Source organism: Bos grunniens, chromosome 17 (assembly GCF_055505025.1).
Source record: "Bos grunniens cultivar Pamir isolate PY7600 chromosome 17, Bosgru_T2T1.0, whole genome shotgun sequence".
Lineage (NCBI taxonomy): Eukaryota > Metazoa > Chordata > Mammalia > Artiodactyla > Bovidae > Bos > Bos grunniens.
The window spans coordinates 43994194-44012116 of record NC_141181.1 but is presented as its reverse complement, the minus strand read 5'-3'; the positions used below and the strand labels follow the sequence as shown (position 1 = coordinate 44012116).

The following is a 17923-nucleotide window of genomic DNA, read 5'->3' as shown; positions in this document are numbered from 1 at the left end:
TGAAAAATTCCAGTTATTTCTTATCATCATAAAGTCTTGACATTGTTGCTTTTAAATTTTAGACATTCTAATGGGTTTTTGTCTCATGACTAATATTATTGACATAAAGAGATGTTAATTGGTTAGTATTAGGTTTAGGTGAGATCATAGGGTGGGAGTGTTACCAAGTACAAGCTCATACAGCTTGCCGCATGACAGGTCAATAAATCCAGCGATGAGTTGTTGGGACAAGGAATATTGGCTTTATTCAGAAAGCAACCAGATCAAGAAGATGGTGGATTCGTGTTCCAAAGAACCATCTTCCCTGGGTTTGGATTCTAGTTTCTTTTGTAAAGCAAAGAAGGGGAGGTGAGGCAGTAAAGTATAAAAGGTGATTTTTTGTTGTTGTTGTTCAGTTGCTCAATCATGTCCTACTCTTTGTGACCTCATGGATTGCAGCATGCCAGGTTTCCCTATCCTTCACCATCTCCTGGAGTTTGCTCCAACGTGTCCATTGAGTCCGTGATGCCATCCAACCATCTCATCCTCTGTCGTCCCCTTCTTTTCCTGCCTTCAATCTTTCCAAGCATCCAAGGTCTATTCTAATAGAACAGAATAGAATAGAATAAGTCTGTGGCCAAAGTATTGGAGCTTCAGCTTCAGCATCAGTGCTTCCAATGAATATTCAGGGTTGGTTTCCTTTAGGAGTGTTTGGTTTGATCTCCTTGCTATCCAAAGGACTCTCAAGAGTCTTCTCCAACACCACAGTTTGAAAGCATCAATTCTTTGGTGCTCAGCCTTCTTTGTGGTCTAACTCTCACATCCATACATGATTACTAGAAAAACCATAGATCTGACTATATGGACCTTTGTTGGCAAAGTAATGTCTCTGCTTTTTAATACACTGTCTGAATTTGTCATAGCTTTTCTTCCAAGAAACAAGTGTCTTTTAATTTCATGGCTGCAGTCACCATCCACAGTGATTTTGGAGCCCAAGAAAATAAAGTCTGTCACTGTTTCCATTGTTTCTCCATCTATTTGCCATGAAGTGATGCGACCAGATGCCATGATCTTAGTTTTTTGAATGTTGAGTTTTAAGCTAGCTTTTTTACTCTCCTCTTTCACCTTCATCAAGAGGCTCTTAATAAATTATTGCAAATATTTTGTGGTTCAAGCCAGACCCTGGAGAAGATGGGTTAACTTTTCTTTCTTGCAGCCATTCACAGGTGGGCCTCCTCAGAATGTTTCTTGTGAGCTGAACAAAGGTATTCAGGCATGGGAAGCATTGTTCCCAGAGACAGTCCATTTTGTACACTTCCAGCTATTGGAATAGATATTCCAGCTATTGTACACTTCCATCCCTTTAGTAATTCATTTGTAGCAAAAGCAATAGAACACAAAGGGTAGAGAAAAAGAAACAGTTCCAATATGGAGTCAGATGTGTTCTTCCCTGTTACAGTAACTTGTGATGGGGTTGGTGCCCTTTTAACAAGAGACACCCGAGAATTATCATTCTCTCTGTCTCTCTTTCTCTCCCCTTCTTGTGAAGGCACTGTGAGAAGGTAGGCATCTGCAAACCAAAAAGACAGCTTTCACCAAAACTCATCCATGCTCACGCCATGACATTGGTCTCCCACCTGTAGAACCTAAGAAAATGCATTAATATTGCTCAGGCCACCCGGTTACCCAATATGGTGCTGTGTTATGGCAGCCTGTCTGAACACAATACCGTGACTGTCTTCAGACTCCCAACAAACACCTCCTTTTGAATAGTGCCCTCTTCTTTTTCCTTCTCAGCACACTTTTCTTTTTTCTGCTTCTCCATCTGAACCATAACATCCTTAAGTATGAATATTCCCCAGAATCTTCCATTTGGCTCTTTTCTATTTCTTTTGTTGCCCTTTAACTTTGAACAGTTTGAGTAAAAGTCCCGATTTGAATGACTTCCTGTATGTGGAGAACCACAGATTCATATCTCTAATCTGTTTTATGCTATTTAATTAAAGACTTGAATTTTTAGATGTATCTCTATCTATATGTCCCTCTTAACAGTTCACGATCCATGTGTACAAAACACAGTGGACCATCCTTCTCTCAACCTGGCTTCTGCTGCCAGTTTCTATTCATGGCACATCATCCTCCCAGGCAGAACTTGAGTCATCCTGCTCCTCGGACCTAGTCAGTTGCCACTGATGCCAACTTTAATTTTGGACTATCTCTGGCACCATCCTTTCCTGCACTCCCCACAACTTCCTGTATCCCCTCCGTTCACCCACACTGTCCTTCTTTCACGGCATGCCCTTCTGCTCATGACTTCACGTCCAATCTCTCGTCATTTTCAAATGACCTTAGTGAACTTCATGCATTTCTATGTGCAATGAGATTTTTTTCTCTTTCCCAAAAGGTAAACATTAAATAATAAAATGGAAAAGGAAGATAATTGATAAATATAATAAAAATGAATAGGACAGCTCATACAAAACAATAAAATAGAACAGGAAAATATATAGAAAAATACTTTCAAAATAATTTCTTCTCTAGTTGTTACATATTTGTGTTTGTGTTGCATGTACAGAAGGACCTAGGGAAAATAAAGGGAAAAGATGGAGTGACCCATATAATAAGGACTTAATACCTCTATATCCTTTCCATGTTTATACCAGATGACTCCAAGCTGATAGTCTTGTCTTTTAATTTCAGCATAAAATAACTTACTAGAAGCCTACAGCTGGATAAATTGTGACCTGCACTGGCTTGTTAGATTAAGGCTGGAAACATACTTAATTTTCAATTAAGTGGCAGAGACAGGGTAATGAATAAGTCAGGCTATTTAGAAAATATGTTTGGAGAATTAAAGAAAGACTAAAGATAGCTTCTTGAGAAAGTGCAAAAGGTGATGAGAAAATCATGAAAAAGAGCCTGGGGAAATGTTTTAGAAGCTGTAGATGCCAAAACAGTTTTATAGTGTGCGTTCATATTGGTGTGGTATGAAGATGAAGTGTAGCATGTACAGTAACTTTCAGGTGTGAAACTTGAGCTCAGAGTACCAAGTGTGAAGTTCTTGAAGCCATTGCAGCTTTGGTGGGGGGCCGACAGAAAGCGGGGGCTTCCCAGCCTTTCAGTTGAGGAGGCGATCAGAGTGCATGGGAGTGAACTCTGGACTCCAGGTCAAATGGCCTCCCTTTCAGAGTAACCTCTGACCCTCAGCAGCTTTGGATTTGGGCCAAGTCACAAGAATCTGGATTTCTGTTCTGCCATCTGTGAGTGGGAAGGATTGCAGTAAATAATCTCTAATGTCTCTTCAGGCTCTGAGCTCGTGTTATGTAAATGCTGTGTCTTTGTGTAAACGATACTGAAATGAAGGAGAAGCATTGTTTGGGTTCACTGTGAACAGGAAGATTTCTTGGAACTTTCCCTGTTTCCAGGCAGTTAGAGATGTGAAGGCCTTAAAACAATGTTGTTGTGGTTTTAGATTTAATGGGAAAGGACTCACTCTTTCAACATGTCCTTTGCGGTATCCAGATATATACCTGCAAACCCATGCTCAGAAGCCAAGTGTCATTTCTGGTAATGATTTCTTTTGAACCAATGTGGCTCAGACGGTTAAGAATCTGCCTGCAATGCAGGAGACCCAGGTTCGATCCCTGGGTCAGGAAGATCTCCTGGAGGAGGGCATGGCAAGCCACTCCAGTATTCTTGCCTGGAGAATCCCATGGACGGATGAGCCTGGTGGACTATAGTCCATGGGGTCTCAAAGAGTCAGACACAGCTGAGCTGTCTAACATCTTCAATCATAATGTAAAAATTCAGAAAGAATTGAATTTCAGTTGGAATTTGCTGCATTTCTTTGGCTGACCTGGTTCCAGCATAAGCTTCAAGCATTGTGTGTCAGTGTCAATGACAAAAGACTATTTTCTGTCTCAAGAATAAGAAAGAGCTGAACAGAACACTTGAGAAGGCCCCTTCCTGCCCAGTGGCCTCTAAACGGTTGGTGGCCTGTGCCCCGTGGACCTACCAGAGAGACTCTCCTCCGGTGTTGCCAGGACGGAGCCCTGGTTGAATGGTAGGGGAGGGGAGGGAGTCTTACTCAAAATCTCTCTTCTGTGTCAGCGTTACTCCAATGCACCTCTATTTTTTCACCTTTGTTAGTCTTTTCCTTGGGATTTTAAAGGAAAATTTCTCAGAAAAATATACTTTCCCATAATTTATTCCTCTGCTTTACTATAAAGACCCCTTGAGTGTGTTAGAGACACTCACAGACTTTCTAGTTGTCTTCTGACAATACTTGCTTCCCCAAACCATAGAGATAAAAGTAAAATTTTGCACAGGGGGGTCTCATGAGAGTTCACGGGGTCCTGAGAGGGCATCTCACACCTGCATTTCTGGGATGTCCCGGCTTCATTCCTTCAGTCCACAGGCCCAATGGCAGGTATGTACTGGTGGAGACTGTATGTACTGGTGGAGGAATTTGAGGAATAATCCCTGTGATATAGAAAAGGTCCCCCATTTATCAAAGGCACCCTAGCACGTTGGGTTTATAATCAGATGGGCCTGGGTTCACTTCCTGTTTCTGCCACTCACTAGCAATGATCAAGGACAAATAATCTATGTTTTAGATTCTTTTTATGTAAAAGATATAAATACACACCCCTCATAGGCTGGTAGTGATGATTCAAGGACATAATGTATATGATGTTTTATAAGATCAGCAAACTGATTCTATAAAGGATCAGACAGTAAATAGTATAGGCTTTGGTGGCCTTGGGGGTCTCTCGCAATTACTTGGTTCTGCCACTGTTCCAAAGCTGCAGCTTTAGGCCACGTATAAATGAATGAACTTGTAAACATGAAAACCCCTGTTTTCCCTATATTATCGGTACTTCACTTCCAACACCAAATGTGTGTGTTTCCTCTTTCCAGAAATTGCGACACCAGCTGGGTGTCCTACAGTTTAATTCAGTTCTGAGACCATATCCCTAGAGTTAGTGTCGGGATCCCTTAGGTTGAGGGCACAGTCCCACAAGACTGCCCCGGCTTCAGATCCTAATCTCACATTCATGCCTCTGGTGCTTCTGACCAACTAACCGTGAATGAAAGGTCCGCACATCTCCATTCTCTGTGTTCCATAATAGCCACATGAGCTTACAGAATTCAGGAAAATAGCTTGCTTACTGTATACGCATTTATTATAAAAGAATACAATTTAAGAATAGTCAGATGGAATAGACACACAGGGAAGGTGTGGGGAAGGACCTGGAACTTCATGGGCTCTGGACGCCCCACCTTCCTAGCACCTCCACATGTTCCCCAGCCCAGGAGCTTGCCACCACAGTTGGGTTTTTCTATGGAGGCTTCATTATGTAGGCATGATGGTTAAATCATTGGTCATCATTTGCAGAGATGTGGATGGACTTAGAGACTCACACAGAGTGAAATAAGTCAGAGTAAAACAAATATGATGTAATATCACTTACACATGGGATCTAGAACAATGGTGCAAATGAACCTTTTTGCAAAGCAGAAAGAGAGACACGTGTGGATACCAAGGGGGTAGGGGTGGGTGGGATGAATTGGGAGATTGAGATTGACATATACACACTACTATGTATAGAATAGATAACAAATGGGAACCTACTGTATAGCAGGGGAACTCTACTCAGTGCTCTGTGGTGACCTAAATGGGAAGCAAATCCAAAAAGGGGGGATGTATGTACACATATGGCTGATTCACTTTGCTGTACAGCAGAAACTAACACAACATTGTAAAGCAACTACACCCCAATAAAAATTAATCAAAAAAATAAAGGCGCAAAAAAAGAAAAATCATTGGCTATTAGTGATTAACTCAAACTTCAGCCTCTCCTTCCCCTACCCACCAGAGATCTGGGTGGGATGCAAAGTTATAACCCTCTAACCCCAGGTTGCATGCTGTGTCCTAGGCGACCCAGAGGCCCTGGCCACCAGCTACCTCATTAGCATTAAAAAAGGACCATCACTCTGGAGATTCCAAGGGTTTCGGGAGCTGTGTGCCAGGAAACTGAAAAGAGCAAGAGTGGGCAGAGACCAGATATGTATTTCTTATTATGGCACAACATGGCCGTGTTCCAGTGAGACTGTATTTATGGACATGGAAATTTGAATTTCATGTTGTGCTCATTTATCATGAAATTTTCTTTTGGTTTTCCTTCACTTTATCATATGAAGACCATTCTCAGGACAAGGGCTGGGCAAAAACAGGCAGCAGGCTGGATTTGACCCACAGGTCATGGTCTGCCAGCCCCCTGAGTTTCCGGGTCTTCCTCGGGGCTGATTTACCTTCCTCTGACCCTCCCACTATTCCAGGACCAGCATCTCTTCCACCACCCACGCCTCCGTCGTGATGCATTTCTTCCTGGTCTCCTTGTTTTGCTCTTTGCTGGTTTCCATGTGGCCAGGCCTATATGTCTTGATTAATTTGCTCTTGGTTAGGCTGAAGAAGGTTCCGTCTCCAGCAGAGCTTACAAGTCTTAGGTTTTTATAACTCTATTAGTTTGTGGTCCTTTTTTCTCAAGGATCTTGGTAAAAGTTCCAAGGGCTGGACTAGAAGAATCAAGACTCACTATTGTATCTTCTTCCAGAATCTTCCTTCCAAATCTGATAGGTTAGACCTCAGATAATTTGACTTTCTTCCACTGTAGAGTGAGTCCATGCTCATGAGGTCACCCTTCTTTCCCATCCAGGAGAAGTCACTTGGATGCCTCCTCATTCAAAATATTAAATCAGATGCTCCACAGATGTGACAGTCAATACCAGAATTGACTTTACTCTTCTCACAAACCTATTTTAGTCAGATGTTGGGTGACTTATCTTGATTTCACAAGTATCTTAAACATTTGCCTAAGTGTCTCACCTCTCCCTCCTCATCACCTAAACCTTTCTACAAAATAAACCAACTTTGAGAGGTAAATAGAAAAAAGGGTTACCACTGAATCAATTTTGAGAAGAACAGGTAACTTATAAAAGCAAAAGCTGGAGATAAGATTCTTTGTATAATAAACACGAACCATTTGTCAATCTAGCATTCTAGGAAAAGAAAATCAGATACCATGGGATTCCTGTTTTAGCTTGGTTTTAATTTTAAAATGTTCCACATTGGAAATAATTTGGATTTATTGAAAGCAGTATGCACTGCAATGACATAAGATTTGCTTGACTGATATAACGTTTGGTTTAATGAGTGGAAAAAGAGATTTAAAATCTAGCATAGTTCTTCAATGTTTATTCTAATATTTTATTAAAGAAATTTGGCATGCAACTTATTAGTTAATAGAATTACATAAGATGAAACCAAAATAGAATCTTAATGTTCTGGGTTATGCTGTATACTCCATTATTTTGTAATTCAATAAACAGAACCCTAACTATTGACATAGATACGACTTTCTTGGTATGCTGTAATGTTCTTCAAGTGGAGAATGTTTTCTGTATTTGTGGTACACTAAGCACCTGCTATGGAGAAGGCAATGGCACCCCACTCCACTACTCTTGCCTGGAAAATCCCATGGTTGGAGGAGCCTGGTAGGCTGCGGTCCATGGGGTCGCTAAGAGTCGGACACAACTGAGCGACTTCACTTTCACTTTTCACTTTCATGCATTGGAGGAGGAAATGGCAACCCACTCCAGTGTTCTTGCTTGGAGAATCCCAGGGACGGGGGAGCCTGGTGGGTTGCCGTCTATGGGGTCACACAGAGTCGGACACGACTGAAGCGACTTAGCAGCAGCAGCAGCAGCAGCAGCAGCAAGCATCTGTTATAAATGAGGTTACTTGGCTTTGAAAAGTGATGATTAAAAGTGGCATAGGTTTAACATATTACCTGTCTTTTTGAGAAGATAGAATACATTTGTCAATCATTTATTTAGTTACTTCTGTGAGCCTGACTATCCTGTGGAATGCTTTTGCATAACTTTTCCCTAATCATTCATACACCCCTGTTTCCTCATCATTTTTTGGGCAAGGTAATAGAAGCTCGGTGAAGTTAAGAAAATGATTCAGTATCACCCTATTGCTGAGAAGTAATTGGGATGCTTGACTGTACAGCACATGTAGGAAATAGTTATTAGTCTACCTATTTCCATATGGAGAGAGTTGGGGTGGATTAGCCTAGGAATTTCGGAGAAGGTAATGGCACCCCACTCCAGTAGTCTTGCCTGGAAAATCCCATGGATGGAGGAGCCTGGAAGGCTGCGGTCCACGGGGTCACTGAGGGTCAGACATGACTGAGCAACTTCACTTTCACTTTCATGCATTGGAGAAGGAAATGGCAACCCACTCCAGTGTTCTTGCCTGGAGAATCCCAGAGACGGAGCATCCTGGTGGGCTGTCGTCTATGGGGCCTCACAGAGTCAGACACGACTGAAGTGATTCAGCAGCAGCAGGAGCAGCTTAGGAATTTGACTAAAATCAGAGTTGATAAAGGGTAGAGTCAAGAAGTAAACACACAGCCTTTGGTGTCAGAACCTAACTCAGCCTTTGGTCCTGGAATCTGACTTGGGTCCACGCACCTGGTCCGTTTTGAAAGTTTCATCAGTGTTTACTACCTGAATAGTAATGAAATCTATAGTCTTAGTGAATGTGACTTTATTGTTTTTTTCCCTAAGTAATTAAGTAGGATTTCACCTTACTTGTAAATTTCAATCAAACACTGTTGAAATACAGGCATTTCTCATACAACATGATACAAGTGTTCCTAAAAATCTCTGTATGCTGCAAAATTATGCACTAAAAATAAATGGACTTATGGGAAGAAAATGTGTTGAAGTGAAACCAATCAACACTTACGGCACTAGCTAAAGCTATAACAGTCCTAACAAACATACAAGCTTAGTTAAAAAGACAAGCTGAATTCTGATGAATACCGCACTACAGTAATTATAGGACTGGTTTAAGGGGAAGAGGTAGCTTGATGGGAAGGAATTATAGGAAAGTGAAGAGCCTGATGAGTTATTGAGAAAGGGAACTAAACAAGGAAACTGTATCAAGACACGGTGTATATTCAAGCTGAGCTGCGGGGATTTGCAGGTGTGAATGGGGGTCTAGTTGACCCCTATTTTACACTGACATTATCCCCCATTAGTGAATATGAGCCAAACCACATCACAGAAATACACAGTATTTATCTGCAAGTAGATGAAAACAAAATGGCTTTATATAGGGTATAAAGGAATCACTTATCTCTTGTAACTCTGCAGAAGAATCACCATATTTTCCATAAATATATTCATAAAAAGATGAAGTCATCGTAAGGAACTATTTGAGCAGTATAAGTATGATGTGGATTCTAGGAAGAGCTGGAAAATATTCCACATATTTCTGGAACAAAATATTGAAACATTTATCTGATTTCCTTGTGATCTGCCATTAAGAGGGTATGATATTTAATTTGAAGAGATACTAACTGTATGCACTCAGATTTCAGTGATAATCCTGGTAGAGAGGTTTAAAAGCGGATATTTAGAATTTATAGTCCCCAAAGTTTTGCTCTTTAATTAGCCATAAAACATCCTGTAACAGTTTGCTATAAAAATTGAGAATCAAAAAGTGATAATTCTTAAAGTTAAAATCTCCCAGCTCTAGAGTATCAACATTGCTCTTATTTCAAAGTTGTCACTGAATTGCCTGCTGAATCTAAGAAAGGTATGGATCACGCCCACCTTATTTTTAAGAAAGAATTAATGTAGTGTGCTAAGCATTTGTGTCCCGTGCTATAGCTTTGGCAAAGCAGTTATTTTCAGGAAAAGGAGAGTTCTTGTGTTTTGGGTCCCCAGGACTGACGTTGCCATGACCTTTAGAGGTAACTTCCTTGTTCTGCGGGGGGTGACAAGCATGGGCTCTTAGTAACAAAAATTTAAACTAAGCATCTTCCGCTTGTGCAGAGAGCTGGAACTGCCTTGCACTGTGGAGGTCAGTAGCCGGCCTGGAATCTGAACTGCTGTTGGCTTGCCCATGTCTGGGCTTTGGAATAAGGAGGAGCTGCTTCCCTAAAGAAGGCTTCAGAGGAGAATTGGAGCAGCCCAGTCCCCATGAATGGTCATGTAATATTGCAAACCCCACATCTGGGCTTGGTTATGACTGAATAACCTGGTCTTGGGAAGTGAGCTGTGGACAACTTTAAAGGGAGCTTTTCTGGATCCTGGTCTCCCCTGGGCTATGGCTTATTGATAAGGTGAGTTGGGAGCCTATGGGCTCCCTTGCCTTCAGCCCCATGTCCCACCAGGAGATGAAGCCTGTGGGTTCTCTCTCGGAGATGCTTCAGGATTGATCTGCTTTTTATCCGCGGGGCCACTCTGATCCAACCTAGATCAGCCGCCTGTCCAACTCTGACCTGTCCCTCATCCTGCATTTCAGATAATCTCTTGAAAATACAATGATATTTTCACTTCTTAGTCACCTAGCTTTTAGAACAGACTGGTGGCTTAGGTAGCATGGTTTACACGCCCCCTCCATCTGTATGTCCTGACCGCCACTGGCTCATCTGCATCACCTTCCCCAGGTTCTCCCTGGCCGCACGCTTCGGCTGGGCTGGGCCCGTTCATTTCCTGGGATGTGCCCTGGTCTGTCCTCGCCTCCAAGCATGCTCGCTGTTTTCTCTGGGGCTCGCTTCTCTCGGCTCACAGTCACCATTCAGCTTGGTTGTCTCTTCCTCCTGGGACTGGATTGGGATCCCTGGTGTCACTCCCGGAGTGCGGTGTGCACCCCCTTTGATAGCACACGTCACACTTGGAGCTGAGTGTCAGAATTAGTTTTCCTAAAGGGATCCTCTTACACTGTTGCTAGGAATTTCAACTGGGACACCACCATGGACAGCCACTATGAACAGTGTAGAGATGCTTCCTTTAAAAACTAAAAATAGAAGTACCATATGATCTAGCAACCCCACTTCTGGGCATATATCTGGGGAAAACCATAATTCAAAAAGATCATGCATCCCAGTGTTCACAGCAGCACTATTTACAATAGCCAGGACATGGAAACAACCTAAATGTCCATCAACCAAAGAATGGATAAAGGAAACATGGTGCTTTTATACAATGGCATATTACTTGGCCATAAAAAGAAATGAGATAATTTCATTTGCAGCAACGTGGATGGACCTAGATATGATGATACTAAGTGAAGTAAGTCAGAGAAAGACAACTACCATATGATATCACTTATATGTGGAACCTACAATATGATACAAATGAACTTATTTGCAAAGCAGAAACAGACTCACAGACATAGAGAACAGACTTATCGCTGCCACAGGAGAAAAAGGATGGGAGGGGGGATAAATTAGGAGTAAAAAATTAAAAATAGTCTAGTCTTCCTGCTAGATTGTAAGCTCCCCCTGACTATGATGCCTTTTGCCCATGGCTCTGCCCTTGCACCTGGAAGAATGTCCCACATATAGTAGGCCACTCATAAATGCTTGTTGAGTAGACTGGAACGTGAACAAATGAAGGGATGAAGCAGGAAGCAAGACGCAAGCCAGTGCATCAGACAATCTGTGGGAATGGAGCTTACGAAAAGCAAAATGCCAGGGGAAGGTCAGGTGTGTTTGGAGGTTTAACTTTCAGGAGCTCATGGCTGAATTTAGCAAGGAGGTTTGGGTGACACGGTGAAAGCAAAGCCAGAGCCTGGTCGGTGGAAGAATAAATCTTGTGTAAACGGGCTGAGTGCTGCACGGGGCTGTGACTGGAAAAAGCAGCAGAGCTGGCATTGGAGCTGGGAGCAGGGGCGGCATGAAGGAAGCCGGCTCTCCCCTGCCCTTTCCCTCCAGTCAGGGAGGCACAGTTTTTCTACTACTTTGTCCAGCTTCCCTGGTCTGTCACAGGGGACTGTTCTGTAAATATTGCTTCCTGCCAAGTGAAAAGAAACACATTTTGAAGGCCTGATTTTTGAAATATTATTGAACAATTTTTCAGCTTTGGAGGAATGAAAACGTTCGATGTTCTGAATGTTAAGCTGCCTTCTTGACATTTGTTTATGAAGATGGTTGTTACAATTTGGGTGGGGCATGCACACTTTATCCTTACCGAGGGGGTTTGTTTTGAAGGTCTCTCTTTCAGCTACTGTTCTATATCTGGACTTTGGAATTTAATCTTAAAACACATATTTCTTGAATCACAGATTTCGGTATGGCTGGGTGCTAAGCCTGGCATGTGACCTGCTATTGTAAAACAAGCTTTCTGTGTGAGAGAGTACGTGTGAGGTGCTTCCCTCCCCCGCACTCCCCACCCCCCAGGTTTTTCACATGTGGAAAACAAGGGTTTGTGCTTAATTCTTTCCTTAGAGGTTAATGATGGAGTATCTCATTACCTACACAGCAATGCATCCTGGTTATTTAAAAAAAATTATATTGGAGTATAGTTGATTTATAATGCTGTGTTAGTTTCAGGTGTACAGCCAGTGAACAGTTCTACATATACATATATATACTGTTTTTGCATCCTGGTTATTGATATGAGGTCAATAGGTCTTTATTGTCACTCTAGAGGAATTAATAACTTACCAGTAAAGGGAGAAAGCATTCAGTCAATTTGGAGGCTGTTTAATCATCAGCCTGGGGAATGGCAAATACCTCTTTGAATTTCTGAGAATATCTCTCCCACTGCCTGCCAAGGCCTTGTCACCAAATTTATCACTTCAATTCACTTGTTTTTTTCCCTCCCATGTCACTACCACATCTACACCCAGCTCTGTACTGCATTCAGGAACTGACCCAACCATTTCTGAAGTTGCTGCTGGTGTTTTACAAAAGAATCATCACTGGTTCCCTTGAAGAGCATAGTCTGTCTTCCTGGCAACCTGGCAAATGACTGACAAACACGAGTCTCCAAGGTATTGGCATTGGCTGCATCTGTTCGTAGTGTAATTTCATCAGCTGCACAGACGAGGGACGCTAATTAGTTTGTTGATACATATGTGATTTAATGAGACTAAACACTTAACTGATCTTGAAGTAACCACAATTTGTTTCCTGTTGCTGTTTTTACTTTAATTAAAAAAAAATGTTAGGCACATTGGCTGGAAATTAGAGCACTGTGTCATATTGGAGAAAAAAGAATTTCCAGGAAGTCTGACTGGTCAGTTGTGTCCTGCTCTAATGAGATTGAAGAGAAGAGGATAAAATATTGGGTTTGAGAACAAGGGTTGAAATCCAATTTAAATAGAAGATTAAGCATAAAGGAAGAATTTTCATAAACTACATTATGTCGGAATCCTCTGTCCAATACTAAAATTATAATATGTACCAAAATAACTGATTTTAGGAAGAAATTCCAGACCCGCATCAGCTCCAACATATAATCTATTTTTATGGCCTTTTTTTAAGTGCCCTCTTTTCTAGTTATTGTATTATATTTTTATGTAACTGAAACTATGACATTCAATTAATAAAATTTTTCTTCCTAAAAATTCACATAAAATAATGGTATTTTGATTTTTATTAATAAATATTTATTTAGAATTATCTACTAGACTCTTCTTAATTACTTTCAAGTTGTGCAAAACTGAATCCAGAGAGGTTCTCTATTTTGGGACTGGGAAGAGGTGATGAGGAAGTAACTCTAACCCCATGGTTAAAATTATATTTGTATTAAAACGCTTCATCTAAGTTGCTTAGCTTTTTGCAAACACGAGTCAGTACTATGGTCTGTGCAGCCTGTTTTCATGGGACCATGTCCATGCTCTCTCCTCTGTGTATCTGCTGCAGTGGCAGAGTTGAGGCATTGACCACAAGCTGAAGTGACCCACTCTGCCTTTATGGGGAGGTTGGACCCCTGATCTACACCATGCCGGAGGACAGGAGTTGATAAGTAGTAATATGAGACGTGGGTTTGATCCCTGGACCGGAAGATCCCCTCAAGTAGGAAATGGCAATCGACTCCAGTATTCTTGGCTGGAGAATCCCAAAGACAAAGAAGCCTGGCGGGCTACAGTCCATAGGGTCACAAAGACTCGGACAGGACTGAAGTGACTTAGCATGACTACTCAATAGTGTTGTTGAGAAACATTAAAGACTAAGAAACAGCTACTTGTAGAACTGAATCTTAAACAGATCTTGGTGGAGAGCTGTAGATCTGCAGGTCTTTCTGAATCCAGTAACCGGTCCTCCATCACCAGATCACCTCTAGGCACCCAGCAGCCTCTGAGATAGACCATGCCCTCTTCTCTGCTGGCAGAATATGGTTTCTGCTCCTTAATGCTGAAAGGATCTCCCTTTGTACTTTCCTGAAGATTCATAAATTATGTGTGAACACAGATTTGGGGTTTGACTTTAAGAAACAGAGTCACGTAGGTGAAATCTTTGAAAATGATACAAATGAACTTATTTACAAAACAGAAACAGACTCACAGACATAGAAAGCAAACTTATGGTTACCAAATGGTAAAGGGGGAGGGATAAACTAGGAGTTTGGATTAAATGTATACCTATGGCTGATAATCATGTTGAGATTTGACAAAAAACAACAAAATTCTGTAAAGCATCTATGATTCAATTAAAAAAATAAAAAAAAAAGATACACACTAAGGGAAAAGAATCTGAAAAAGAATAGATACATGTATATGTAAAACTGAACTATTTTGCTGTACACCTGAAACTAACACAACATTGTAAATCAATTATACTCCAATATAAAATAAAAATTAAAAAATAAAAAGAAGCAGAGAGTTCCAGCAGTTTCTTCTGGCCTGTCAGCATCCATCATCTTCCCCAAACCTGATAACCCAGCAACACCCCAGGGGCTGTCAGATGTGAATTCAGCTTCCTTGTTTGTCCCAGTTTGGGAAATGAATTGTACATTGTTCTAAGCCTATCAGTAATTTATCTGTGAAAAATTATAAGCTGATGTTATATACATTAGGAACATACTAAGAGCACTGAGGTGCATAGAAAAGACACAAAATAATTGAACTCCAATTCCGAAGACTGAAGTATAATCCTTTTCATGATTCAAGTACCACCAGCCAGCAAGCAGGATAATTACGTTCTTATTTGCTTTCTAATGTAAACTTATAAACCATATCTTCAAGATAAATTAATTCCAGTGTATAAACTAAGCCTGATTGTTTAGAAACAAGTGTAACTTGTTAATATATGAGTTTGAGTTAATGGAAACCCATTGGCTGTGGAATCAGATGGACCTATGTTTGAATCATAGCTCTTGCACTTTCTAGCATTTCAAATCAAAGATGACACAAACGTTGAGCCTCTGACCCACTGGTGATAAGAATACCTATTTCAAGTGGTTGCTGTGAAGCTTAAATGTAAATACAGGGTTCTTAGCACTGTACCAGACCATGTATTCTTTTTCCCTCTTTTTTGAGTTTTTTGATTTTCCAAGTATCGAAATAGCTGGTGGACTCAGTTAATCAACATCACTGTATTGTTGACAAGCTGAATTTACAACCAGATGGTTCCACTGAAAAGTTAATGAGACATGGGTTGTGAATTGTGTGGAGACTCCATTACAACATCAACAAAAACAAAAGTACAGGGGAAAATTGGCCAGAAGGGTCATGCTCCTGACTTTGGGGACTCCTAGAAAGAGAGGCCTTCTTGGATTACTCCAGTGTCATCTGGATTTGGATTCAAAGTCTCCTGTAAATCCAATGGCCTATTCTTAGGAATCAGGAGTCTTTTGAAAAAATATTATTTGTTTTTCATTTTGGTGATATTTTAAAAATATTTTACTATTTATAGAGATAAGTCTCTTTGTCAGTAATCATTTCAATTAATTTTTTTCATGTAAAAGACAATATTTCAGATCTAACAACATATACTTGGGCATCATTATATACATTTTTTTCTTTGGGTATGTTTAGGAGACATTATGCATGCTATTCTGATTTTTTAGAAAATACAGACTAATGAGAATTTAGTAGTATGAGCAGTGATATGACATAGTTTGAGACCCAGCTTCTGTCATGCTGCCAAGTCGCTTCAGTCGTGTCCGACTCTGTGCAACCCCATGGACTGCAGCCTAGCAGGCTTCTTTGTCCATGGGATTCTCCAGGCAAGAACACTGGAGTGGGTTGCCATTTCCTTCTCCAATGCATGAAAGTGGAAAGTGAAAGTGAAGTCACTCAGTCGTGTCTGACTCTTAGCGACCCCATGGACTGCAGCCTACCAGGCCTCTCTGTCCATGGGATTTTCCGGGCAACAGCACTGGAGTGGGGTGCCATTGCCTTCTCCCGCTTCTGTCATAAAACCACAATATTTCACCCTTGTGGAATCAAATGAGACCAAATGGGCTACAAAAATGGGAATCAGTAGTTTGTGCTAAAGACATTTTGGAGAAAATTATATTCTATTTGAAAAATATTAAAATACTAAAAGCAAGTATTTTTCTAGTATACTGGAATGCACACATAGGAAATAAGATCTTTACCAAATGTTCCATCCATTTTATAATGGACATTTGCACCAGATTTTTTTTTTTTAACTTGCAAATGACATAGGACTGTTTGGTCTTCACTTTTTCATACCTGTATTTTTCTCTTTCCATAGGAATACAGAGTCACTCCTCTTTCTCCTCTGACCTTCTGCAGCCCCTGGACTCCCTGGTCATCAGCATCTCTGGTCCGCTAGTGGCTTCTGTGTGTCCATCCTGGTAAGAAGAACCAGGCCCAGGAGCAATCACCATGTTCTGCGCAAAGCTGAAGGACCTGCAGATCACGGGGGACTGCCCTTTCTCCCTGCTGGCCCCGGGGCAGGTCCCCAGAGAGCCCTTGGGGGAAGCCACAGGGAGTGGGCCAGCATCGACCCCAGGGCAGCCAGGCGTCTGTCCAGGTGTCCCCGACAAGAACCCTCCCGGAAGGCTTCCCCGGAGGAAGACCAGCCGCAGCCGGGTCTATCTTCACACTTTGGCAGAGAGTATTTGCAAACTGATTTTCCCAGAGGTGAGTGCCTGCCCTTTCAAGATCTTACTGACATTTTGAAAATGGTAATAGGGTGTTTTCCTAAGGAAAATGTGAACACTCACTTTCTCACTTTCAAGGCTATAGTAGATGTAGACAATTTGACAATTTTCTGAAAACATTTAAAAACATTTTTAAAAAGCAATCATTTTCTTAAATTGTGTTTAATCTTAAAATGTTTACAGTCTTGCATTCTTTTCCAAAGCATCCTGCACTCTGACAAGCTTTATGACTTTGAGCAGCTGTTTCATCCTCTTGGCCTCAGCATCCTTATCTGAAAATAGACATGCTCACAATCCCGGGTCCCTAGAGTTTGCACAAGCATTAGGTGAAATAATCCACAGCTTTCACCACCCACCAGGACCCATTAGTTACTTATGGATGGCAAGCTTTTTTTTTTTATGGATTCATTAGCTATTTTTTAAGAGCTAAATTCCTTGGAGAATAACTTATTCTCTGCTGGGTTTCCCTCATCTAATTCCTAAGAGCATCATCTGTTCCCGCCAACTTGCTGAGGTGGGAAGACCCACCCTTGTCCTGCTGTGTTGGACAGGGTCACAGGCCTGTTCATGACACCTCTGTCACCACTTTGGACATGTCTTGGTGTAGGTCTGTGGGCGGCACAGCCTAATGCTGTTTTGAGATCTGGAGCACCACCCTTAAAGGGATTCAGGAAAGACACTGTATGGTCTCATACGTGGAATATTGAAAAACAACAATAACTCATAGAAAAAGAGATGATGCATGTGGTCCCCAGAGGCAGGGGAAGGGGAAGGGGATTAGAGGAAGGTGGTCCAGAGATGCTGGAAGATAAGATAAATGAGTACCATGGGTGTAACTCATGGTGACCCTGCCATCCTGTGTGGTGTGTAGGAAGGTTATCTGGGTTCTCATCACAGAGAGAAAGTTTTTTGTTTTCCTTTCTTTTCTTTGTTCTGCATCTGTATGAGACGATGCATGTTAGCTGAGCCTATTGGGGCCATCATTTCACACTATAGGTAA

The 17923-nt window shown here is 41.4% G+C and overlaps 1 protein-coding gene across 15 annotated transcripts in view; it reads left to right on the top strand.

Moving 5' to 3' along the window:
* GUCY1A1 (guanylate cyclase 1 soluble subunit alpha 1) overlaps positions 1 to 17923 on the top strand; it is a 66434-nt gene that overhangs the window by 14749 nt on the left and 33762 nt on the right. For 6 of the 15 annotated variants that reach the window (XM_086346999.1, XM_086346998.1, XM_086347000.1 and 3 more), the window contains 2 exons: positions 12695 to 12838; positions 16512 to 16903. In XM_086346999.1, the coding sequence (XP_086203125.1) occupies positions 16646 to 16903 (258 nt within the window). In that variant the 5' untranslated portion in view covers positions 12695 to 12838; positions 16512 to 16645. Of the gene's footprint in view, positions 1 to 9891; positions 10182 to 12694; positions 12839 to 16511; positions 16904 to 17923 lie in introns of those variants that run through there. The other 9 variants (XM_086347007.1, XM_086347009.1, XM_086347002.1 and 6 more) reach the window with 3 other exon arrangements.